The sequence below is a fragment of the Acanthochromis polyacanthus genome, chromosome 13, assembly GCF_021347895.1.
Source record: "Acanthochromis polyacanthus isolate Apoly-LR-REF ecotype Palm Island chromosome 13, KAUST_Apoly_ChrSc, whole genome shotgun sequence".
NCBI lineage: Eukaryota > Metazoa > Chordata > Actinopteri > Pomacentridae > Acanthochromis > Acanthochromis polyacanthus.
The window spans coordinates 4,984,768-5,010,915 of record NC_067125.1 but is presented as its reverse complement, the minus strand read 5'-3'; the positions used below and the strand labels follow the sequence as shown (position 1 = coordinate 5,010,915).

The 26,148-nt window shown below is 40.1% G+C and overlaps 2 protein-coding genes and 1 non-coding gene across 3 annotated transcripts; 1 reads left to right on the top strand and 2 right to left on the bottom strand.

Moving 5' to 3' along the window:
- Positions 1-1,056: 1,056 nt before the first annotated feature.
- LOC127536944 (U2 spliceosomal RNA) lies at positions 1,057-1,247 on the bottom strand. Its single transcript, XR_007946197.1, has one exon. It is a non-coding gene; the product is annotated as a U2 spliceosomal RNA (small nuclear RNA).
- Positions 1,248-3,924: 2,677 nt separating this feature from the next.
- Positions 3,925-15,053, top strand: LOC110969234 (V-set and transmembrane domain-containing protein 5). The gene is made up of 4 exons (XM_022219281.2): positions 3,925-4,329; positions 6,983-7,309; positions 8,108-8,251; positions 14,793-15,053. The coding sequence occupies exons 1-4, from the start codon at positions 4,254-4,256 to the stop codon at positions 14,876-14,878; spliced, it is 633 nt and encodes a 210-aa protein (XP_022074973.1). The 5' UTR covers positions 3,925-4,253; the 3' UTR covers positions 14,879-15,053.
- Position 15,054: 1 nt separating this feature from the next.
- On the bottom strand, positions 15,055-26,061 carry med17 (mediator complex subunit 17). Its single transcript, XM_022219278.2, has 13 exons — positions 25,920-26,061; positions 24,020-24,264; positions 22,712-22,875; positions 22,352-22,571; positions 22,120-22,256; positions 21,747-21,828; positions 21,465-21,617; positions 21,066-21,199; positions 20,631-20,815; positions 19,404-19,541; positions 19,200-19,317; positions 18,718-18,877; positions 15,055-15,601 (listed from the first exon to the last, which is right to left on the bottom strand). The coding sequence occupies exons 2-13, from the start codon at positions 24,252-24,254 to the stop codon at positions 15,393-15,395; spliced, it is 1,935 nt and encodes a 644-aa protein (XP_022074970.2). The 5' UTR covers positions 24,255-24,264; positions 25,920-26,061; the 3' UTR covers positions 15,055-15,392.
- Positions 26,062-26,148: the final 87 nt, after the last annotated feature.

Sequence of the window (26,148 nt, the reverse complement as noted above, 5' to 3'; positions counted from 1 at the left end):
CTTTATTGCTTTTTTGAAATCCATGAATTTAACAGATGAAAGTGATGAGGTGGAATGAACAGCTGTGATGTAAACCTCGTGGAACTGCCAGAATGAGAGGAATGACAGGATTACCTGCTGTTCTGTATAAGCTACTGTATTTATGTATTTGCATGTATGAGAACATGTTTATTTCATTCCCCCCCCATCTTTTTCTCTTCATTTCCTTATTTTATGAGGATCTGTTTAATGTGCAAGTACCACATTATGGTTAAAAATATTTGCATAACTGAGTAAGTCTTGTAAGGTATACTGCAATGCATATATGTACCTGCATACAAAAACTGTTAATACATTGTTTAAAAAAATCATATCCTGTTACACAAGCACACCCTCTTTACCAGTTAACCCAAGACATACTTTGCCAAAATCCATAATATAATCTGTATTTGCACCAGCCTCATGTGAAAATTGCATCAGTCTGTACTTATAGAGCACATCTCATGAATGTAGCAGCACCGTTTAAATGTTTCATAACACAGAATATCAGTGAAGAGTATATAGGGTTACAGACAGACATGGCAGATAAGAAACAGGCTCTTCAGTAGTTATTGTCATTATTATTGCTGGTAATATTATTATTATTGTAGCCACTATAACAGATACAATCATCTAATGTAGTGGAACAGGAACGTGCATGGCGAATCAAATCCAAAACAATCCATGAACCAATCAGAAACATGAATCAATTGCACTTCATTTTATTGACCACTAGATGTCCTACTCGAGCACTGAGTGTCAGTGAAGCCTCGAGTAATGAAGCAGGTATTGGATAAAGTGTTGAAGCTTCATCAAAGCCTCGATCTCCCATCACTAGCCATCACTACAGGCATCATTATATTCAATTTTGAATAATCAGAGATCAATGACACCAGGACTAAAGTCTAAATATCTGTCATCCACAGTTACACGTGTGCAGTGACAAAATAAATATAGTATTTATTGCAGTTGTTAAAATTTAACTTCAGTGGTTTCAATTGTAGCTTAACTTCCCATATTTATTTTCAACATCCATTGTGGGGGTGCACCATTCCTGGAAGTACTGCAATACCAGGTCGATGCGTGGAGTGGACGGAGCAAGCCCCTATTCCATCTCCCTGTTCCAAAAATCAATTTAATATATGGTCCCCGGGTAGGGGACGTATCAGATATTAAACTGATAAGAACAGATACTACACTTGATCTTAGCCAAAAGGCCGAGAAGCGATACCGGGAACACGTCGGAGGAAACGGGGTCATTCTCTACACCGTCAATCTAAGTCGAGGTTTGGAAAATAAAAATTACAGACTAATCACAGATTTTAACTCATCATACAAAATACTAACGATGTACAACAACTTCATGCAACACTTGTGTTGTTTTGTTGCAGTAAATTAAATCAACGAATGTTCGCAAATGCACCGCTGTGTGTCTTCCTGGACACGTGGTACGTTTTAGACCAATAGGAAGCAGAGAAACTGAAACTGCAAATAAACTAATCTTTCTTCACATACACATTAGTCAACACGTAAAAACCCTACATATATGTATATACGATATTTCGGTTAACTTCATGAAGCAGAATAAAGTGGGGATTTTAAGGAAAAACATGTATTTTCCCGATTCACAACAAACGGAGCTCCTCCAGCGGTCTCTCGTGGAGAGGACAGATAACTACACACTTCATGTTCTGCTGCTCAACACTAACCAATCAGCAAACACACGATCAGTATTAACTAACCAGCTGCTTACCGTGGAAGGTCGTACTAATTAAATTCAACAGTCCTGGATCAACTGTGTAATAATGAAAAACAGACTTGAAGCAGTAACTAGTCCTTGATATGAGCACCAGAAGTGCCAGTTATGACGGTAAAAATAACGTTAATTAATGAAGGTCGCAGCACCACTACCACTCACATGAACCCGTACTAAACTGAAGCTCATGCAGGGAGCTGACAAGTCCACAAACTCCAAAAAACTCATTAATATATTAGCCGATAACTTAATATGTTGAAAATCACATATAAAACATAAAAAAAACCGAAGCGGGCCTACGTTTAGCATGCTAGTTAGCTAACTGCTAATTCTGCTGCGTCACACAACTGCTAATTCAGCTACAGTCGTCTAAATAGTTAACGCGACAGAAAAATGTGCAGCTGTATAGGACAATTGAACTTACCAAATGTTGTCGTCCACTCCGTTAAGTAGTACTCTATTTAACTCGGAGCTAAGAGTCACTGCACCTGCAACTGACCTTGACGAAATGGCGCAGACTTCTTGGGCCTCACCTCACCGTTAAACGGGCCGAACATCGACAGTAAAATTAAACCGACCAACAAAACACCGAAAACAGCTTGCAACGTGTAAAAACACGCGCCCAAACAGCTCCTACCTAAACTAAAATCAACTTCTAACACTACGGTTTGTAACAATTCATGAAAATTTCGAGCTAAATGCCCTTAAAATCCCCAGCGGCAGCACTTTGGGACAACTGACGTTTTTTCAATAAAACTTTATCTTCACCTGTTCATTTACGTCACTAAAAACGCTGAGCTGAATTTAATCAAAAATAATTTTGAAAAGTGATTCAACATGAAGCATTACATTAAATAGCTAATTTGAGAAAGAAAAGTAAATACAATGTTTAATAAATGTTTAATAAATATTCCAAAAAATATCACTCCAATGGTGTCCATTTAAATTCTCAAGCAAGTATATCAATAAAGTTCAATGTTTATTTATTTGAATAGCACTCTGGCACTTTCCATGGTTGCGCCTCTAGGTGCTTTAGAAAAAAGTCAATTAAAGAAGGGTGAATTTGCTAGGATAATAAAATATCGTGTCTATTGTGAAAAAAAAATAATTCAAAGAAGAACAACAACAAGAAGAAAAAGAATGGCAGCAATGCAAGAAAAAATAGCAAAAAAAAAAAAAACCTAAATAAATATATATTCCACAATTGACATCTAGTTTGCTTGGTTGATTTTTGTTTTTTTGTTTTTTGGCTTTTTCAAGAATTCAGATGTCACCTCTTCAATTTTTCATCCGAAAAAAATAACTGTATTGTGCAGTAATGACTATATCGTTATGTATATAGAAAGTAAATATACAACGGCTCAAGGCTTTATTCTACATAGTATTAGTAAACTAGGGTTGGGGGTTGGTGAAATTTTACATTTTTCCACAAATGTATTCGCACATTCATCCTGTAGCTGATTCATAACCAATAAACAAGTTGTCTCCTTCAGAGAAAACACTTGTTTTCTATTTTCACTAAATCGAGTCTACATGCATGTGTGATTTATTTTATTCAGATATCGATTTGTGACAAGAAAGTATATGAATGTAACACATTTTAATGATTTTACCTCATAACTATAAACATGTCCTAACTTGACTTTTTCACTATTGTAGTTAGAATACCAACTTGCACAATTTCATGTAAAAATGTCAGCATAACAAGAAACACCATGAGTTGTTTGAAAGTTTAAATTCATGTTCAATTAAACCAGATTCATTAGAAATTAACTAATTATTTAAATTAATTAAAATTAATGAATTAGATTTAAGTAGAAATTAACAGTGAAGACCCATAGTGAGACCACACAAACACAGAATCAAGCAGCTTGATGTCAGTTCACTGTGATGGTGTCTGTTGTGTTATTTAGTGCATACATGTGCATAAACACTTCTTGTTGGACACGTTTTACCAGGTGTGTCACAGCATGAAAATACCGGATGATTCAACCTGTCCTGGTTTCATTTTGCTAAAGTGCGTCTGTGTGCAGCCCCGTGAGTGTTGGCTCAGTGGGAACTGTGGGTAAACTGAGAAAGACATAGCTACTGACTTTTTGCTCTCCAGCTTTCCTCCCTCAGGTGTGTCTGAGTGTGAGGTCACACAAGCGCTTGGTACATGTTTGCTTTGTAATCTCCGGCTGAACCTGTCTGATAGGTGTGGGCTGGCTGGCACTGACTTGCGCAGGTATGAGGAGAGATCCAGCACAGTCCTGAGAGAGGAGGGAAAGTGCAGCACTTCTGTGACACGCGCTGTTGGACTTTCTCACAAACATTACAAGGAGAGCGCACACAAACTGCAGTGAGAGCAAAGAGGACGAGGAAACTGTGGGAACGAGGAAAAGCTGCGGTGGACAACAGAGGGAAGAAGGCCTCAGAATGTGAAACAACCTGGAGGAGGTTCTTCTTCTGCGGTTCGACAAATGGGTCTGGGATTCTAATGTGGCATTTCAGGCTCTGGGATGTGCAAGATGTTGCTGTGTTTCTCAGCATCACATTATTTATGTGTCACTTAGGTAAGCTCTCTGACACACGTCTCATTTTGTGTTTTACTGTGTTGTTTGACAGCAAGCCAGCAGGACAATCCTGTATTTGTTCAGCACTAAATACATAGCATAAGGGTGCAGCTCCTTCTACAGAAATTAAGAACCTGGCAGGATTCTGAACTGGGAGGTGGAGCTCACAACATTCTCTGAGATTCTTTGAATTAACTTCAGCACAGTCCTGTTCTGGATGTACATTTCACCATGTAGCCATCAGAGTTCCCAGTACATTAAAGTTAAAGCCAGTAACACTGCACAGAAAAATTACAATCATGAACCTCAAAGGCTTTAAAGAACATTTATTTAGTCGATTTTTTTTTTCGAAAAGACAAGGTAAGTATTTGTAAAGGCTTATTGCTTCATAATCTTTTTCGGTGGACGAGCAGGTAGGAACTGTTCTCACACTTAGTCAGCGCAGACATTCTCATGCGGAATTCTTTGCCTGTGCTTCATTAAACAAACACACCACCAGCAGAACCAGATCCCCCACTGACACCTGTGTGAAAACATTTAATGAGGGGCTGCCAAACTAGACCCGAGACCAAAACTCCTGCAAATTCACACTTCTCATCTTGTTCGGCTAGTTTCATTCCTCTGAGAAGGTTGTAATTTAACAGAGAAACTAGCAGAGTAACTAATTTCTGTCTCTACGTGGAATTTGAGGCAAATGAGTCACAGAGATTGTCAGCAGCTAACTGCGTCGTGGTGAAATGTTTTCCTTTTATGGCTCTGCTTTGTGTCATGCGCTGACATATTTCTGCTCTACATATATCTGCATGAAGGTTGAACAGTAATTTGAGGTAAGAGTGTTTATGGTGCAGCCAACAGTATTTTTAGGGCTTTCTCAGCCGGCCTTTATCTGCTGTAATATAATCTTTTCAATATTCCATTCATATCTTTTCACATCTAAATAGACAAGCTCTGGCCACTAGCATCCATCTGTTTACAAATCCTACGATAGCATTTACAGAATTGTGCAAGTAAAGTATATGCAAACAGAAAACAGGAAACATAATTCATGTGTAATGTGCAGTATTTCATTTTCATCTCATTATTCAGGTGCAATATTTCATTCACTACCATGCATTCTATTATAATTTGTACTGTTCTATTGTAGTCTTATTCAGGTTTGTTTATTCTATTTCAGTGATGTATCGTACTTATATCGCTTTGCTTTTCTGCATTTGAGACACTGCATATTTTATGTTGTGTCTTTTTTGTTTATTCAGAGCAAAATCTGACACTAACATTTCCTTTGAGATTAAAAAAATCTTATCTTATCTTATCTTATCTTATCTTATCTTATCTTATCTTATCTTATCTTATCTCATCTAATCTCATCTCATCTTTGTTTCTCAGCAACAGCAGTGATGTTCCTGGAGCATGTTAAATCATCCAAAAGTGCCAGGAACCAAAAAAATCCCAACATACATTGCTTATATCTCTTATAACTCCATAACAACCTTTCCTCCCTCTCATTGATCACGGTTCATCGGGGATAATTCACTAGTTTTTCATTAAAAAATGCCTGTTTTTTTTTAATGTACATTGGAAAAACCTACATATGAATTATAATAGTTTTACATAACATTGTTTTTTTTAAATTTCATTTCAAATTTTGAAATATTTTTCTTTTTATGGAGTGACATCGATAAATTAACCCACTGATTTAAAATCAAGACAAATGAGGATTTGTAATGGAAATAAACTTTATTTAAGCACTATTTGAACCAGAAGTATGTGAAATGAACCATTTTATATGTTGATTACACTAATTAAGCCAAGCAGAAGAAGCTTCATACGTAAAATATTTTTTTAAAGATTTTTTTTAACTTTAAAATGAGTTTCTATAAGAGGAGGGTTAAACAGGCCCACCAAGAATAAGAGGAAAAGTTAAACTTTAACAAAACAAAGAATAACAGAAACTCAAAAGAAACTAACCAGCAAATTAAAGATTAACTACAAAGGCTGCTCAAAAAATGCACAGGAAAATCAGATGCAAACTAGAGCAGCCAAAAGAGGAACAACAGAAGCAGTCAGTGAGCACAGTACTCCGCAAAGGCTGCTCAGTTGTTTGATTTCGGACGGAAAAGTCCTGATAAGTCCTCAGCAGTGGATTTTTAGTAGGATCACAATCGTGATTGTCAGCAGGCTGCTGATGTAGTGTTCACTTGTTGTCATGGTTACAAGTGACGCCATGCCACTATCTCGCAATGATACAGAAATCTTTAACAAATTCATTGATCCAGACTATGAGCTGCATCACTGCCAAAATCTAAACTTTTGGTCCTTGTGTCATTTCTGAGCTTCCATGAAAATTTCATCCATATCTGTTGCTAACAGACAGACGGACGGACGGACGGACAGACAGACAGACAGACAGACAAACAAACAAATGGGCGGCGATTGTCACTTAACTCCTTGGCAGACTAATAAGACAAACACATTGAAGAAATACAGAAACATAGCCAGCAGCGAACAATAAATCCATCACAAACAAAGACTATTTCATAATGAACATTCATTTGAATTAACTTTTACTTTTTCTGAAGTGTTTCGTATCTTTTAATGCTCTTTGCTGGCTAAAGTCTGCATCGTCACGTCTTTCTGCTGTTTTCTTTGTCAGCTGGAGCCATCTCCATCCATTCTCCCCAGAGGAGCCTCACCAGGTCAGTGCAGGAGGATGTGTTCTTCTCAGTGGATGCTACCTGCTCTGGGATCCCCACCATACAATGGACCTTTATGTCAGGAGCGGTGAGCCGCACTATAGGGACTTGGCAGCCGGGGGTTTACACCAACATAACGGTGGATTACAGCAGCAGAGTGCAGCCGTACGACAACGGTTCTATGGGCCTGTTGGACCTGCGGCTGCAGGATGCTGGATACTACGTGGTGACTGTCACAGAGGCAGCAGGAAGCAGCAAGGACACCGGGTTTGTCCTGAAAGTCAACGGTGAGTGCAGAAGCCTCATTTCATCTCAGTGATTTTCCTTTCCATTAGAGTCACTAGAGAACAGTCCAGAATCATAACTTTAAGGGAATTGTAAAATCTCACTTCATACCTGTTGCCTAATTCAAGCAGCTGAAAAAAAAGGAAAACACAGCAAGACAAAAAAAAAAAATCCTCAACATGATTTAACAAGCAAAGGTGGTCCAAACTGAAGGATGAAATAAAACCCAGAGTATTAAGCTTCACAGTCTGTCTGAGAGTGTGGCAACGGTTGTGTCAGGATGACTGGAGCCCTGCCCGAGTTTACCAAACATTTCTGCTGACTGTAGAGGCAGACTCTTGACTGTTTGATCCAACATGATAAATGTTTGCAGGAAAGTATGACGCACAAAACAGTCGAGCAAGAGGAACTCACCGACACTGCATGTTGTTAGACGGAGCCTTCATTTTAGTTTTGGAAACAACACATACTATACTATAAATACAACAGGAATTTTCTATCTATCTATCTATCTATCTATCTATCTATCGCTAACAGTGATTCTACTAAAGACGGAAAGAAAAGTAAAGTAATAAACCACCGGGCACTCTGGTTCAGCAAGATTCACACTGCTGTAGTCCAACTGCAGACTATTTCATGCAAACGTTTACAACACTGCTATCTGTGAAGGAAGGGAAAGACTGGAATGACTTGTGTCTTCCTGTTTAAAGCTATTCATCAGTAAACAACCTGACAGAGGACTGCAGTGTTCAGAGGGCGTGAAGCAGCGTCTGAAGTGAATCTGTGCTTGTGTCTTCCAGAGGTTCTGTATGAGGATCTTCAGTACCTGTCTGTGTCTGCTCTGGCTCTGGCCTGTCTGGCTGGACTCCTCATGTTGGCCATGTGGCTGCTGGACAAGGCCTACAGGAGGATAGTGGCCTGGAGACGCCGGAGAAAGATGCCAGGTACAGAAACAGCAAGCACGCATCTGTAGCTGGTGTACATTTATTAATAGTGTGATCAAAGTAATGATGAACTCACACAAGATAAACTTCATAAGTTATTACAGCAGCTCACTGAACAGCCCAGAGGAAAATGTTACTAGAGATTGCTCTGCTTATAGCTTGGGAGACAAAATTGGGATTCTTATTTTAGCTACAGGAGTCATACTTTAGATTTAAAGGAGATAATTCCCAACTTTGAATAATGAATCATTTTTTTTATCAATGAAGCTACATGACAGTTGTCTATGCATATATGTGTCAATATGTATTTACAGTGGGTACGGAAAGTATTCAGACCCCTTGAAATGTTTCACTCTCTGTGTCATTGCAGCCATTTGCCAAAATCAAAAAAGTTCATTTTATTTCTCATTAATGCACACTCAGCACCCCATCTTGACAGAAAAAAAAACAAATGTAGAAATTTTTGCAAATTTATTAAAAACGAAAAACTGAAATATCACATGGTCAGAAGTATTCAGACCCTGCGCTCAGTATTGAGTAGAAGCTCCCTTTTCAGCTCGTACAGCCATGAGTCTTCTTGGTAATGACACAACACGTTTTTCACACCTGGATGTGGGGATCCTCTGCCATTCTTCCTTGCAGATCCTCTCCAGTTCTGTCAGGTTGGATGGTGATACACAGCAATGTTCACTGGAGCCACTTTGTGTTTGCTAGAGTTTAAACACATCCCGTAGGTTGTATTTCTTTCTTTTTGTCGGTTGCGGTTTCATTCTCGCACCCAATGGCTTGAGTAGGAAGTAAACCGGAAACAAATCTGCCAGTCTCTGGCGCAAACGGAAGTACGTCACGAGACTTGTGCACGGCAAACACGAGATGGCTCATGAGCGCTGACAGCCTATGGGGAGCAACGTCGCCACATGGCGGCCATCTTGGGACAGGGCTGCTCGATCACTCCTAACATTAAAGTCAATGGAGCATGGATTTTAAAATCACTGTAGATTGCTCAATTTTCAACCGATTTTACAACAGCTTGGTTTGTTATAAATGTCAGAGATGTACTTCTTTTACTGCTTACTTAAGAATAATTAAAACCACTGAATTCATATACAAATTATATTAAGTAGATAGGTAATAAAGAAATAGCTATACACACACAGATATTATACTGTCAATCTTTAATATTGACAATATTCAAACTGACAAAATAAATAAATGATGATGAATAAATAACAAAAAAGTAATGCTAAAATGAAAAAAATAATGACATTTGAACAAAAAATAAATAATGAATAAAGAAAAAATAATAACAGGGTTCCCACTCTTTTCAATAAATCATTTTCCAGAATTTTTGCAATGTCCCATAACCAACTGAAGTTACAACAATGGAGTGGGCAATTTTTAAGTTAATCTCGCCTTCTCAAAAAAACAAGATTAAAGGTTGATGACCAATATCTCTAACAAGCTGCACAGTATCATGTTAAGCTTTTGAATTTATTTATTTCTAAATCTCAGGCATGAAAATTGTCTGCTAGCTGTCTTTTTAGTCGAAGGTTATTTAGCGTCTTACTATTCTTAATTTATGGTTTATACTTATATTGTAATCTTCAGAATTTTATCCTGCTGGTTTGAGGATTGCAGCAAGGACCTTCCACTTCTCTAAACTTCAGGCTGCCACTGCCAAAAAATAAAAAATGAACCCAGATATCATCTTTTTTCAGCATAAATGGATGTAAATGTAATTTTAATATTTAGCATTGCACTTCTTTATTACTATCAGCTTTCTAATGCACAGATACAAACAAAGCTCAACCAAAATCAATGCACAACAAACAGAGATGTTTTCTTTTCATGAACCTGGTGCCTACATTACCCACAATGCATTCCGGCTGCAGGCTAACTTTTTATTATTATTATATTCAGAACAAGTATACACAAACAAGGCACATAGATATCATCATCACCACCAAACCACTGCTATAGACCGAGCAATCAGAATAGATCCAAATAAACAAAGAAAAGAAGGAGAGAAAAGGTAATAAATAAAAAATAATAATTTTGTCTGGGGATTTTAGATTAAATCAAAATTTTCTAACAAAGAGAACAATTGAAGGGCTTTCCTATTATCAACCAATTTTAAAGATTTACAAAAAAGTAGGAAACCAAGGTCTAGATTTAAAATACCTGCACTTGTGAATGACGAATTTCCCCGAGAGCAATAATACATTCAGTACAAATTCTAGACTCTTGTCATCCTTAAACACACCAAACATAACAGAATCTTCTGTCAGGGGGAAAACAATGTTTTTTGAAAGTAACCAGCTCCTTAAGTCACACCAAAAGGGATGTACCACATTGCAGTGAAAAAAAACATGGTTCAGGTTTTCAACATCCACATCACAGAACACACAGTAATTTACATCAAAATTAAATCTTAGTCTTAGAAACTCATTTGTAGGGTAGATTTCATTCAAAAGTTTGAACTGGCTGCAGGCTAACTGATCCAGGCATAGATGTATACAAACAATAGGTCTAAGGTCTCAATCAAAGTATCTTAACAAGCAAATAAATACAACCACACCCACAAAGAATGTAATTTCGCCTCAAGATTAGGTTCTCAAAAAACATTGGTCTCAGGAAAACCTAATAATTGAAAATCAGATTGTGTTCTCAGCCTTGAGTAGCCAGGCAGAAAAGACATATTTTTCAAAACGAAAAGCTGCGATTTCGAAATTTAGCCTGGATCATAGCCACGTTAATAAGGTTTGTAATAAACTAAACCGTTTGTACATCAATCAAGAATTGAGCGAGTTATGAGTGTTAAAGTGAGGAAATCATCCACCTTACCATTGACTACAGTACAACGCGCCAGAGCAGTCCCCTGTCCTAAGATGGCCGCCAAGTGACGACGCTGCTGACTCCGTCTTGAGATATCTATGGTGCACGGAGGATTGGGGTTCCGGGCAAGATGGCGGAGGGACCAGCCACCCTGTAACCAGCTCCGAGTAGCAAACCTTGAAAATTGGATAATACGGACTCAAAACTCACGTAATGTCTCTATGAAGGCTGTAAAACCTAACGAAGTCAAGTCAGAACTGTTCAGTATTCTGTAAGTATCTCCGAACACGACGTACAATATGGCTAAAAGTAGCGGTAAAGCTAAAGCTCTCCTACAACACGATTACTGTGGCCCGGGACCAGAGAACATGGAAACAAACGCCAAAGGCGTAAAGAACTCTCTAGCATCTCCATCCAAACCATCAGCTCCACTGAAAAAACAAAGAGGAGAGGAGAACATTACTGTCGAAGAGGAGAATGGAAATGCCTCAACTGTTGCAATTCTGGCAGCGATTGGGTCACTTAAAAATATGATGGAGGAATTCAAATTAGAATTGAAACAGAACACAATCACCATGGGCAACATCGCAAATGCAGTTGAATTTAATTCAGCCGAAATTAAAGAATGCAAAGAAAAAAACAAAGAATTGACAATAGAAGTGAAAAAACTCAGAGAGAAAAACACAGAGTTGGGAGAGAGAACTGCAGAAATGGAGCGATACCAAAGGAGATGGAACCTAAGACTAAATGGCCTGAAGGAAGAAAAGGAAGAAAACATTCATCAGATCATCAAGGACGTCCTCGGAAAGATTGTCCCACACTGGAAGGAGAACATGAACTTCATCCTTGACTCTGTGCATCGTCTAGGACCAAACGTCACCGACCGTCCCCATCAGATCATCATGCACTTCACTGGAAGGCACTTCAGAGATGAACTCTGGCGAACCACCAAACAACACCTCGTCTGCAGAGAGCTCAACATTTGTTTTGCAGAAGATCTCACCAAAACTGACAGAGAGGCACGACGGGCTGTTTGGCCAAAAGTTGAACGAGCGAGGAAGGCAGGACATAAGACTATGTTCCGAGGCCCCCATGCTTTCATTAATGGACAGAGAGTCATACCATAGTCACATCAATGCAGGACATCTAAGCCTGCAAGCAAGTGAGTTTTTGATGAACAATTGATGTTCTCAAGGTTCTGCTACTGCAAATGATAAGTATTCTACGTAACACCTAATTTTTGTTCTAAAACAGTTATGATAACTCCATTCAGTTTTTGTGCTGTATGTTTCATCTAAAAGATGACATTTCTTTCATATCTATTAATGCAAGGGGTCTCAGAGATATAACCAAGAGGAAAAGCTTCTTTTTGTTCTGTAAAGGGAAGAATGCTAATATAGTCTTTCTACAAGAAACTCATTCCAAAGCTGAAGATGTCACATTTTGGTCCACACAATGGGGAGATGACATTTTTGACATCCAGGTACAGATGGAGCCCAAAAGGCTGTAGAGAAAGTTGGCCAAGGTCACAATTATTCTACTGGCTGTTGTTCAGTGGATGTTAAATCGATGGCCCAGTTCCCTCTGGGTGCAGCCAGTAGACAGGTATGTAAGGAAGAGCTCATCTATTGGCAGCAGTTTCTGAAGGGGTGAAATGTTTTATTAGTCTATGTTCAAAGTAATCATGACATCTTTGTGTGTGAGAGAGTGTGTACACACGTGGACAAAATTGTTGGTACCCCTCAGTTAAAGAAGGAAAAACCCACAATTCTCACTGAAATCACTTGAAACTCACAAAAGTAACAATAAATAAAAATTTATTGAAAATTAAATAATCAAAAACAGCCATTACTTTTGAATTGTTGATTAACATAATTATTTAAAAAAACAAACTAATGAAACAGGCCTGGACAAAAATGATGGTACCTCTATAAAAGATTGAAAACTATTTGACCAGAGTGACATGATTAACTCAGGTGTGTCATTTAATTGACATCACAGGTGTTTCCAAACTCATAATCAGTCAGTCTGCCTATTTAAAGGGAGACAAGTAGTCACCCTGCTGTTTGGTGAAAAGGTGTGTACCACACTGAACATGGACAACAGAAAGCGAAGGAGAGAATTGTCCCAGGACATCCGAAAAAAAATTATAGACAAACATCTCAAAGGTAAAGGCTATAAGACCATCTCTAAACAGCTTGAAGTTCCTGTGACAACAGTGGCTCATATTATTCAGAAGTTCAAGACCCACGGGACAGTAGCCAACCTCCCTGGACGTGGCCGCAAGAGGAAAATTGATGACAAATTGAAGAGACGGATCGTTCGAATTGTATCCAAAGAGCCCAGAGCAACCTCCAAAGAAATTAAAGGTGAACTCCAAGGCCAAGGTACATCAGTGTCAGATGGCACCATTCGTCGTTGTTTGAGCCAAAGTGGACTTCATGGGAGACGACCAAGGAGGACACCACTGCTGAAAAAAACTCATAAAAAAGCGAGACTGGAATTTGCAAAAATGCATGTTGACAAGCCACAAAGCTTCTGGGAGAATGTCCTTTGGACAGATGAGACCAAACTGGAGCTTTTTGGTAAGGCACATCAACTCTATGTTCATAGACTCAAAAACCAAGCATACGAAGAAAAGAACACTGTCCCTACGGTGAAACATGGAGGAGGCTCAGTAATGTTTTGGGGCTGCTTTGCTGCATCTGGCACAGGGTGTCTTGAAAGTGTGCAAGGTACGATGAAATCTGAAGACTATCAAGGCATTCTGGAGAGAAATGTGCTGCCTCGTGTCAGAAAGCTTGGTCTCAGTCGCAGGTCATGGGTCTTCCAACAGGACAACGATCCAAAACACACAGCCAAAAACACCCAAGAATGGCTGAGAGAAAAGCGTTGGACTATTCTAAAGTGGCCTTCTATGAGCCCAGATCTGAATCCCATTGAACATATGTGGAAGGAGCTGAAACATGCCATTTGGAGAAGACACCCATCAAACCTGAGACAACTGGAGCTGTTTGCTCATGAGGAGTGGGCCAAAATACCTGTTGACAGCTGCAGAACGCTCATTGACAAATACAGAAATCGTTTAATTGCAGTGATTGCCTCAAAAGGTTGTGCAACAAAATATTAAGTTATGGGTACCATCATTTTTGTCCAGCCCTATTTCATTAGTTTGTTTTTTTAAATAATTATGTTAATCAACAATTCAAAAGTGATGGCTGATTTTGATTATTTAATTTTCAATACATTTTTATTTATTGTTACTTTTGTGAGTTTCAAGTGATTTCAGTGAGAATTGTGGGTTTTTCCTTCTTTAACTGAGGGGTACCAACAATTTTGTCCACGTGTGTATACACAATGAGAATCATATCAGACAAAATCCAAACTAAAACAAAGCCTAAATGAGAAGAACATTGTTGTCTCCTGAGCTATAGATCAGCAAACTCTGAGCAGTAGGTTTTCCTGTGGGAGGTGCTGCCACTTGAAATAATGTGCATTTTGAAAACGTATACATGTGGTTTGTTTGCTCGGCATTGTTTACTCAGGTTCTTTCTAGTGGTTAGCTGGGCGTGAATGTGGGCCGATGCCATTTCTTGTGTCTAAATAAAGGAGTGTCTCAGTACAAATGTCTGCCATGCTCCGTCCCAAGGCTGTGTTTTGTTACTGTCGGTCTTTGAATTGACAGTTTAATCTTCTTTTTGTGCAGAAAACGATGTGACGGAGCTGCAGCCTCTGGACCGACGCCAGTCTGAGCCTCGGCATGAAAACACACCTGAGGCTGCCCAGGGCTGAAACACAAGAGATGTGGTGTAAATAGGAAAAAAACATAATTATGAAAAACCTAAAGCATGTTTACATTTTCTACTGAATCCACCTGCATTTACAGCTCACTGCGGAGGACTGGAATGAATGCAAATACATCACAGATGACACTGGGACACAATACATATTTATTGTCTAAACTCAAGTGATTTTCTTGTTGTCTTTATTTTCAACCCATGAGCTGATGGAGGTTACACTTAAGGCTCGTTTATTTATAAAACTGAAGGTTCAGATTGAAAGTGTTTTGATAATCCAGAAACTCTCCGGCTGTTCACCCTGAGACTTTGCTTTTTATTTCAAATCAAACCGTGTGAGGTGTACAAACACTGCACACCTTCAGAAACAGAGCAGGCAGCGGATGCTACTGTACGTGGAAACGAGATTACAGCAGCTGCACTAAAAAGGAGTCAAATGTTTTTACAAAAAGGAAATCGGAGGTTTCTCTGGAGAGCTGCTGGGCGTCCAGGTTCAGCGTTTGGTTTATCTAGGGACAGGGAGTCAGTGCAGCCATGAGCAGCTCCATCTTGTAGACGAAGTTTCGCCCCTCCATCTTGCTCCAGTGGACCTCTTTGTACGGCCCTCTGAGGTGGCTCCACTTGGCGTCCTGGATGATGTCGCTCTTCGGCAGCTCCTTGATCTGACTGCGAGGAAACTGGACCAAAACTTTACAGCCGCTCTCCGGGCCGTTGCGCACTGAAGAGAAAACAAATTTACACACACACACACCCAATTATTATCTTCTAATGTATTTCAGACTTGCCACAGTATCATAAAGGAGTCATTCCAGACAACTCGCCTCACAGCTGAGCTCATGGATTGTCTTAAAAAAAACAAACAATGCAAAACCTTCTGCCCAGAATCTTATAAAAACCCATAAATATTTTTTGAGTTCTGATTGTTTGAAAATAGGCCGTCAGTGTTCAATTCTTCAGCGATTCTTTCAAGTCTCACCAACCAGTTGCTTGTTTGTTTGTTTGTCAGCTGATGTAGTGTTCACTTGTTGTCATGGTTACTGCGACACCGTGCCGCTATCTTGCAATGGCACGAAATCTTTAACCAATCCCTGGATTCAGACTTTAAGCCACTTCACTGCCAAAATCTAATCACTTGGTTCTTGTGTCATTTCTGACCTTCCCTGAAAATTTGATCCAAATCTGTTGGTCTGTTTTTGAGTAACATTGCTAACAGACAAACAGACAGACAAATGTACGATGATTGTCACATAACTTATGAGTAAAAATGAAAGATGTTATATCACTTCATTATTTAATGATTTTATGAAACTGACACATTTGCCACAGTTTCCAGAGGCTTTAAATCACATCTGGTGCCTTTAATTGTTGGTAAATATTCACATTATGGTGATTTTAAGGTTTTATATGTGTGTGTATGGTACTTGTGGAGCAATTCAGTCAAAATAAGCAACTGGTTAGGTTTTAAAGATGTTTTAAAAGGTATCAAATTTAACATTACGGACCTACTTTCAAAAACTGTAAAAGCATTTGGAGTAGAGCTGTGGGATTTTGCAAGGTACAAGGGTTGAGGTAGAAGTTTTTGCATATTTTTTTTTTTAAAGACAATTCATGACTTCAACTGGGAGGCCCTCAGTGAGTTGGCATGGAATGACTCCAAGGTTAAAAAATACATACACAACACAACCAAATCAAACGCAAAACCTAAAATGATGTCTGAAAATGAGTTGGATGAAGTTTAATGTATTAGTTTTACCCGCTATACATCTTATTGTTTCCTGTTTACATCAAACCTTCCACTTTTCTACTTCTTTAGAAACTCCACAACACATTTACTTTAAATCTACATCCCACATTATTAGATTTTTAAAGCAATCTTTTTTATTGTTTTACTCATTTTGAGGTCACACTGATTATTAATGCATCCATACTGCAGGTTTCATAGTCGGATATCCAGAATTACTTCGTCAAATGGCCTCAGGATAACAGTTTTCATGATGCGTTCCAGGAATTATTCAGTGGTGATGTTTCTTAATGATTCCTCGGCTTGTATCGGCCTGTTTCTGTGACTTCCTGCTTTGCTCTAAACTGACTCAGAGACTGGGTGGGACTTTATGTATTAACCTTCACTAGTCGTACTGCTGTAGCTCTGCTGCCACCAGGGATTACAGGAACAGTAACGGCAGAGCAAGAAATACCACCTTTTCGAGTCCAGTAACACAAAATACACTACTGTTCAAAAGTCTAGGGACAATTCCATGTTTTCCATGAAAACTCCCACTTTTATCCATGTGCTAACATAACTGCACAAGGGTTTTCTAATCATCAATGAGCCTTTCAACACCATTAGCTAACACAATGTAGCATTAGAACACAGGAGTGATGGTTGCTGGAAATGTTCCTCTGTACCCCTATGGAGATATTCCATTAAAAATTTCCAGCTAGAATAGTCATTTATCACATTAACAATGTCTACACTGGATTTATCATTCATTTAATGTTATCTTCATTGGAAAAAAACTGCTTTTCTTTCAATAATAAGGACATTTGTAAGTGACCGTAAGCTTTTGAACAGCAGTGCACATCAGGTCTGCTCTCTGCTGCATCGCATTCTGACCAATAAGGGCTCATCTCAACAGTGAAATTAGTTTTATTTGGCGGATTTCTTTGTGACTGTGACACAGAACCGCAATAACAATATAATGGTGGAGCTGGTTCCACTGCCTGCCTGGTAATTTAAACATCTTTGTTATTAAAGAAGGGGTTCAGAATGTTGTTAGAAGGTTAATGTTTGTATAGTTTTTATATCATCTGAGAGAACAGATGTGGCTGTATGTTATTCATTCATTTATTTTATCTTTTGTAAATATTTTTAGGGCATGGTTTTAACAGTCAGCAGTGTAGCAGACATGGAACATAATTCCCCCAGTCAGGAACGTATACAGCAGGTTCAGACCAGCTGTCCAACAGGTGATATAACGGCTCATATTTTGCTTCTACTACACACCAGTGACTTTTTTATACTTTGACAATTTCCAGCAGTGCTACATCTTTAGCCATCCAGGACTAATCTGTTATTTTTGGCTGAGGGTGGAACATGCCTGCATTTTCTCTCCCAACCTGACGCAGACTGCTCTAACATATTCAACTGAACGGTTACTCGGATGTAATGTCACAGAAGTCGTCGGTTTGGCTGCATTTTGGCCAAAAAGTCGAGTTTAAACTTCACAATCAGCGGTTTGTGTGTCAAAACTTAACAACCAACATGTCAGATCATCTACAAACAGCAGCGAACTCGTCTGTGTTTTATTTAGAATAGCTCTTGTGCTGATTCACCAGTTAATATATTTTCAAAAATCATGTAGATATGTGCAGCTGCTCTGCTTCCTGTCTGTTTTTATAGATCCAGCATACAATAATGATCCAACATGCTGCAAACAGTGGTTATTTTCATGTTAAATTAGTATGAATTTAGGCTAATAAGGCTAACAGGGAGAACAGACTGTGGAACATTTAGTTCATCTTGAGGACATGAAGATTTCTTGTGTTTTTTTTACATGATAAATCAATTGGTTAAGGTAGGTACAATTTAGGAGGAAAAGATATTCTTTGGTTCATTACAGCCCTCATCACCTCATGTAGCAGTGGAGCTGCTGCTCAAACAACACCACAATAATCCACCGCAACAGCAGCAAAACCTCACAAACACCTGAATTTTAACGTGTTTAATGACTCATTCGGTTTAAATTGGTACCACTGTGGCAGCACATCAATACAAAAACACACACTGGGGCTTGAAAAGGATTATAACCTCACAATAAGCCTCCACAGACCCACCTGAGATGGCGTACTCTCCATTGGGAGAAGCAACGGTGACGGCGGAGGCGTTTCCGATGCTCTCCACCGGGCCCAGACCGACATGGTTACTGAAGCTCAGGACGTGCCATCCCATTACTTTAGCCAGCTGCTGAACCGCATGAACCTGGTGCTGAGACATCTGGAATAAGGAGGGTCAGATACACAGGGCTTTAGAACAACATTACAATCCTCGCTCTTTGTTGTGGTCTGTATCCAAATCTCAGGAGCTAGAAACCAAATCTCATTCCGAAATCGATGAGATCACATTAGGCTATACGTGGCCCCTGAACTAAAATGAGCTTGCCACCTCAGATCTAAAGTCACACACAAACTTGCAAACAGAACAGGGAGCTGCTGTGATGCTTTAAGTTCAGCACAGAGCAGCTGAGCAGTCCTACAAGCCGCTTCCATTAAATCCGGTCTGTGTGGACGTTAAATGTGTTGGAGGGTAACCGTGGTACCTGTGAGAGGAGGAAGTCCTGCAGCTCCTGTTCCTGGTGTGACAGCGTGATGACGCGTCCGTCTCTGTGAACTACTCTGATTTGCTCGACACCGATGTTCAGCTGCAGCTGGATGGATCTAAACACACAAAAAGACGTCAGGCTTTGAGTGTCCACGAGTCAGGAAGTGAAGATGCCATGAGTACTCCTTCCTCCCTCACTTACTTGCAGATCTGCTCGTAGCCCTGTGAGGTGATGAGCACCTTGACGCTGGACTCGTACACGTCGTTGATGTTGGACCAGTGGGCCTGAATCTGAGGATCCTCGATGCGGCTGGCCAAGCTGTCAATGGTTCGCGCCGTCCTGGTGACCACAAAGACAAACAGAAAGACGCCTTCAAAGCACCTGATGACCATTTGTTTCTGTTGCTAGATTAACTTCTATGACATCAAACTGGGCTGCACAGTGATTAGCATCGTCGCTTTGCAGCTAGAAGACCCTCGGTTTGAGTCCCGGCCTTCCTGGAATCTTTATAGAGTTTGCATGTTCTCCCTGTGCATGCGTGGGTTTTATTAAGGTTCTCCGGCTTCCTCCCACAGTCCAAAAACATGCTGAGGTAAACTGGTGACTCTAAATAGGTGTGAATGTGACTGTTTGTCTCTATATGTAGCTCTGTGATAGACTGGTGACTTGTCCAGGTGTTCCCTACCTTCACCCTGGGTTATGCTTTCCGCACAAACGAGCCGAGTGGAAAGGAGCAGCGTGGAAATCCGCGTGAGACAACATGCGTGGCTTTATACTCCGTGCGTCATCTGCTCTCAAACTGCAGGGGGCAGTGTATCGCAAACACGTCTACCTCGTCTACTCTGGTACTAAACTAGAGTAGCAGAAGTTTGCCATTGTTCACACCACTTACAATATGGCATTTTACAGAACAGTTGCATTTCAGCAGTTAGTTTTAACTTCACACCGTGAATTGTTCATAACCCGGTCGTCACGGTGATCTCTCTGTGATGAATCATAAGTGCCCGTATTTCTGGACTTCAGCTACGAGAAGGTCCTGGTCCTCTGCCATGTTTTTCCGTGCATCTCCATTTGCGTAATTAGAAAAATGTGGAGGTGCACGACGTGAAAATTTTCTGCGTGAGAAAGGCTGTTCCGAGGGGGCGTGGCTGCTAAAATGACGTAATTTGTCCGCACGGAGCCGCACGGACCTCGTGGACGTGGTAAGCATAAAACAAGCTTAAATCAGCCAAGATAGACTCCAGCCCCCCCACAACCCTAATGAGGACTAAGCGGTGTATAGATAATGGATGGATGGACGGACGGACGGACGGACGGACGGATGGATGGACGGATGGATGGACGGACGGATGAACGGACAGACGGACATCGAACTCCAGACGGCCGCTGGTATCAACCACAAACCTCTGTCTGGTGAATTAAAGTTACCTGCTCCGTAGGAAGATGTGCTTGGCCTGTTTGATGATCTTCTCCAGCAGCCCCTCGCTCTGCTGTAAGTTGGAGATCTCGGTCTTGTCGTAGGCCAGCGGTCCAGCCAGACGCAGGCGTTTGTGTCCGAAGGGGGCGGTGGCAGGATGTGGCATCACCACAGAGCTCAGCTGCTGCTTGTGGAACTAAAAAACAAGCAAAGTTGGTCAATGGAATCAGCAGCGAAGACATTAAATCATTCTGAATCTGGGGAAAACTTTAAACCGATGTCTGGGTCTGTTTTTGACATGTTACAAGCAGTGAAGTGAAGCATTAAAATCAAATAATGCCAACTCAAATCATAGGGAAAATTTTGATACTTTAAATAAACTACTCAGGTAGACTAGCTGTAGAAAAATAATTTAGTGACAGCTCTGCTGTGACGCCACATCTCACCTCCCTCATCATTTGGTGGAGATTGTGCTCCAGGACGTAGAGGTGGTTGTCTGGTTTGGATTTCTCTGGAGACGCCCGGCTGCTCTTCTTCTCTCCAGAAGTGGAGTGGCACAGTGAGATCGAAAGCTGCAGACCTTTAAAGGGGAACCACAGGAACAAACGAGGTCTGAGTGCGTTTGCCGACTCCAGAGCCACAAAGATGATTAAAAAAAAAACTTCAGGAATGTTCGAGCTAGAATATTTCATCAGTTCACAAAGCCCCACCTTTTTAGAGAAAAATTCTAATGTAAACATGAGTAACAATGTTTGTGCCTGTGGAGAAACTGAACTTTGGATGAACTGCAGGTGGAAAAAGCCCACAATGTCCCTGTTTTGTTTCTCCATTTTCAGAGTTCTGACCTGGGAACGGCTGAGAGATGATCTGGTTCTTCACAACGATGTGAGGAATCTGGGATTTAATCTGGACAGCTTCTCTGGACAGCTGGGCGAAGATCTCCTTACAGAGCAAAACGTTCTGAGCCGCCTCGAGCTTCACGTGCCACGGCTGCGTACCTGAGCAGAGAGGACGGAAAAGAAACACGAAGTAAATCTCCTGAACTCTAATTTACAAATACAGACGGCTACCGAACCAGATCTGAATATTTAAAATGATATTTCTGGTGTTTATGTACTGAAACATACTGCCTTTGTTCTTTTGAGGCCTCCTGAACAGGTTGACGGTTCCCAGATCACCGATGTCTGGAGCTTGTTTCTGGATGGACACCTGAGGAAATAAACGGCAATGAAACATTACAGCTATGTATTTTTAAAATCATCTCAAAAAATGAGTCAATCCAGTATGGAAATTGTGACAAATAAGATGAAAAGAATTACACATTTAAGCACAGTCCACAAAATAAATGCTAACTCTAATATTCCTCGTTTTCTGCCATGTGTTTTCTTCTTACGCTAAGCATTTCACCAGACAAATCAAATCAACACAAATACATTTTCTACTGTATTTTAGAGGAAAATACCATTACAAAGACACTTGTTGATGTTATTTCCCTCTAACCTTGATATAAGCTGATCCATCCAAGTCACTGGGGATCAGGACATCCAGGGGACAGTAGTCCTCCGGGATCTTCTTGTCCAGATCGATGTCAGTGTTTTTGATCACCTCAAATGTGCCATGGTGAGGAAAAAGGGAACCTGTGTGGATAAATATGATAAAGTGGAGTTAGACAGCAAGTATGAAGTGTTGCGGTGTTGCATACTAAAGCAGGACTGTACGACAGACTCATCACCTGCGCTCCGGTAGCTGAGGTCTCCCAGGATCTTGTCTCCGACTTTGCGTAGTTTCCACTGCGATCGGAGTCGCAGCAGCTCAGAGTTGAAGTCTCGCTGCCTCCGGTTCTCCTGGTTCTCTGCGACTGACTTGGTGAGCTTCTCTCCTCCCTTCAAGAGGAGCTGCGCTGCTATGGCCAGAGATTTCTTCTTACTGATCAGCTGGAACACTTGAGGCGTCTGCAGAAGATAGAGAGGATGTTTTTATTCAAACAGACATTAGATACAAGTCAACCTGTAAATAAAACACTGAGTGAGCAGGTCTACAGATGTCTATGAGAATTACAAACCAAACACTGTTCTATTCTTTAGTAGCTTACCTTGCCAGCTGTTGGATCCTGAGACACTGGATCTAAGGCCATGTACTTCTTCTCCTTCACCACACTGAGCACATCGTACAGAACACACATCTCTGTCAAGGCACTGCGAAGGTTGTTACGCACCGAGTCCCAGGGCCAAAGAGAAGGCTGAAACTTCACTGTACCTGTGTTCAAAACCAAAAGAAAACATAAACCAGATCTTATTCTGATGGAGAGAACAGAATTCATACGACTCAGTTGTATTATATGCAACTCTTTTAATCCATAATTAACTTGCTTATTCGCTGCTCCTGTTTTATGGTGGCTGGAGCTTTCTTTCTTGAGAAATCAACGAAGTAGCTGCAGCCGATCCAGAACGCTGCTACCCTAACTAACACCAGGAAACTGAACCAGAATACACCAGTCCTCACATCACTACACTGTCTTCCTGTTAGTCAAAGAATGGAGTTCAACATCTGACTCCTGGTCTGCAAAGCACTGAATGGACCAAAATCCATCCTGGACTTATTATCTCCATACGAAGCATCCAGAGCCCTCAGGTCATCAGGGACAGGTTTACTGTGTGTTCCCAGATCCAGAACCAAAAAACAGTCAAGCAACATTCAGCTATGATGCTCCACACCTCAGGTGTTCAGGAAGTTTGTTCCTGAACACCTGAGGTCTGCTCAGACTGTCGGCTCTTTGGAATCAAATCAGATTGTTTACTGCGGCTTTCTCTTAGATGCTCAATCAAATTTCTTGTCTTTTAATGCACTTTTACTCTTACAAAATGGAATCTCAGTGGTAAATATTAAGGCAAGTCTCTTTGCTTGATAAACTTGAAAGTCTGTAATTTTTCTGGCTGATATTTTTCAAAATGATACAGATTAACAACGTAATATGTCACGTTCACGAATGAAATATGGGTGAAATCATCAGGGACCGGTTAAATGGTTAACTGAGACCAAGTTGAGTGCTTGTTTTTCTTTTTTATTAACTTGCATCAGTAACTAAAAGGACCACTACAGGAAGGTTTAAGTATGTTGTAAAAAGTGGTGAATAATCACTTACAATAGTGCCAGTAAACAGTGAGCTACTTTCCAGTGACTTATCCTCGTATCATTTCCTAATACTGTCTGGTGACCAAATTCAAAGATGTTTGCCTCCTGAAATACATTTCTTAAAATTTCAAGTCTAGAACCTTGACAAAGAAAGCTCAGCTCTATATGTGAAGTAATGTGATTACTCTAATTATTCACTGATCGATGGATGGCAGCCGGTGCCTGTCAGGTTAACAGAGTCTATCTCAGTCTCTAAAGTCTACGTTACCTTCTTCTTCTTCCTGCTCCTGCTTGCCCCACTCTCGGTCCCTAGGTTCGCCCTCGGCACTATCCTCCTCGGAGTCAGATCCCTGGCTGAAGTCAATCCTTTGTGCCAGCTTTGCCAAGTTCTGGGACATGGACAGAGGAGGGACGTATGTCTCGGTCCCATCCAGGGCCACTTCCTGCACCTGCTTCTCACAGGAAGACTCGATGCTGACCCGCACAGCTGGACCACCAGACATGATGACTCACCTGAGGACAGAAGGACAAGCAGAGAGAATAAATCATCAAGCTGACACAGGACAACAGAAGGCATTTCATCTCAGAGGGGCTCTGCAAACTGAACTTTCTACTCTGATATCTGTTGAAGCCAGTTTGAGTAAGATCAGGACAGATATAGATCCACTTCATGGGATGATTAAAGATGAGAAAGAAATCAAAACCAGTCTAGTGTTGCACAAAACATCAACACTATAATGGTAAAAATGGTACCAAGTCCAATTTTACTAACGCTAATGTATTAATTAATCAGCAGTATTAGTGCTGAGGGCAGCATTCTACATGTTTGACATCTTTGTGTGACAGAAGGGTAGTGTGTGCTTACAGCGCTCTACAGTGGTCAGGGAAGAGCTGCTTTTTCTCTCTGGCAGCTGTCAAAGACAAATCCTAGCGCTGATGCCAGTAGTGCACAGCTTGTTGATGCAGCAGAGGTAAAGCAAAATATGTAATTATGTCGCTTAAGTAGACGCCACAAAGGCAGGTCTGCAAAAGATGCTCTTGCTGAGAGACGTGCCGATTTGTTCAAGGATTCACAGAACAAGTTAGTAAATGTGATACATAACATAGGTACATTATGCCCTCGAAATACAATTCAGACAAGTGTGATTCAAACATTTTTCACTATTTTAGGAAGTTTCCCATGGCAACGAGCTGAGAGAAATGATAACTGTTTAACCTGATTTCATCTTTTTGTCTAACACCAATGTGGCATACAGCTCTATATGTAAACACAGCTTTCACTCTGGTAATGATAATGTTATGATAACTGTCAAGCTAAGAACCAGCTATTCACAAATACACAGATCAATAAACATCAGCCTAACCCAACTCAATTCCTGCAAAAAGAATAGAGTAGAATATCCTTTATTAGTCCCATGCTGGGAAATTTGCAATGTCATAGCAGCAAAATGACAGTAAGAAAAGAAAGAGAACACATTTATAAATTAAGACATAAAATACCTACACTATATATACACAACATAAATAAGAATATAATAAGAAAAAATGCACATCAGGATGCTAAAACACAAAATGTAAAAATATATACACAAATGAATTGCAGAAAGAGCGGAAATGGGGGATTAAAATGTGCACTAAAGCACTGCTGCATTTACCTCTGCAAGGATTCCACCTTTTATAAACAGAAGAGGTATAAAACATTGTAAAGAGGTCAAACAAATAAGAAATCTCTCCAGTTTTAGCGAACTGTGGCTGAACAATTCAATAATGTGGCTTATTTTCACTACCTCCATTGCCTTGGATTGATGTTGACATATTTCTTTTTCAGTTAAAACAAAAAAGTTCTAGGTTTTGTCGTTTATTATATCAAAGTTAGAATTCTGGTATCGTGACATGAGTTCAGACATGTCGTTTGGTTTATGATAATGCAGCACATAACAGGCTGTTATGGAACTATTGCTTTAACTGTTAGATGAAATGCTTGTCTTTCATACATTAAATTATTTTCTATATCCAACGACGGCTGCTTTTGATTCTGAACGGATGCGTCTAGCTAGTAGTGCTAGCAAATGTTAGCCTCATGCTAATTTTACAGGTTAAATGAAAACTCATAAATTCGAAAGTGCAGTTTAAATGGCAGGATACCATTTTATTAGTGTGAATCTTACCTTTTCTATTTACTGCAGTCACGAATATAAACGGCTATTCCGTGGAGTTGTGTTATATTTATCAGCAGCGCTGTAAACAGCTCATTCTTTGCTCCCAACACAGAAAACAGTGTAGCTTCTCTACCGTCCCCTGCATGAAGCGAACCAAACTCTGAAGCTGATTCCATCTTTAAGTGCTTCATTTTACTTTCTTTAAAGTCTATTTTCATTTTCAGATTGTGTTTTATTT

Coding starts and splice junctions, on each gene's coding strand:
- med17 (XM_022219278.2), bottom strand. CDS start 24,254: ATGTCTGGTGGTCCAGCTGTGCGGGTCAGCATCGAGTCTTCCTGTGAG. Junction 22,572..22,711: donor AGGATCCAACAGCTGGCAAG/GTAAGCTACTAA, acceptor TATCTTCTGCAG/ACGCCTCAAGTGTTCCAGCT. Junction 22,257..22,351: donor CCTCAGCTACCGGAGCGCAG/GTGATGAGTCTG, acceptor TTATCCACACAG/GTTCCCTTTTTCCTCACCAT.
- LOC110969234 (XM_022219281.2), top strand. CDS start 4,254: ATGTGGCATTTCAGGCTCTGGGATGTGCAAGATGTTGCTGTGTTTCTC. Junction 7,310..8,107: donor GTTTGTCCTGAAAGTCAACG/GTGAGTGCAGAA, acceptor TGTGTCTTCCAG/AGGTTCTGTATGAGGATCTT. Junction 8,252..14,792: donor ACGCCGGAGAAAGATGCCAG/GTACAGAAACAG, acceptor CTTTTTGTGCAG/AAAACGATGTGACGGAGCTG.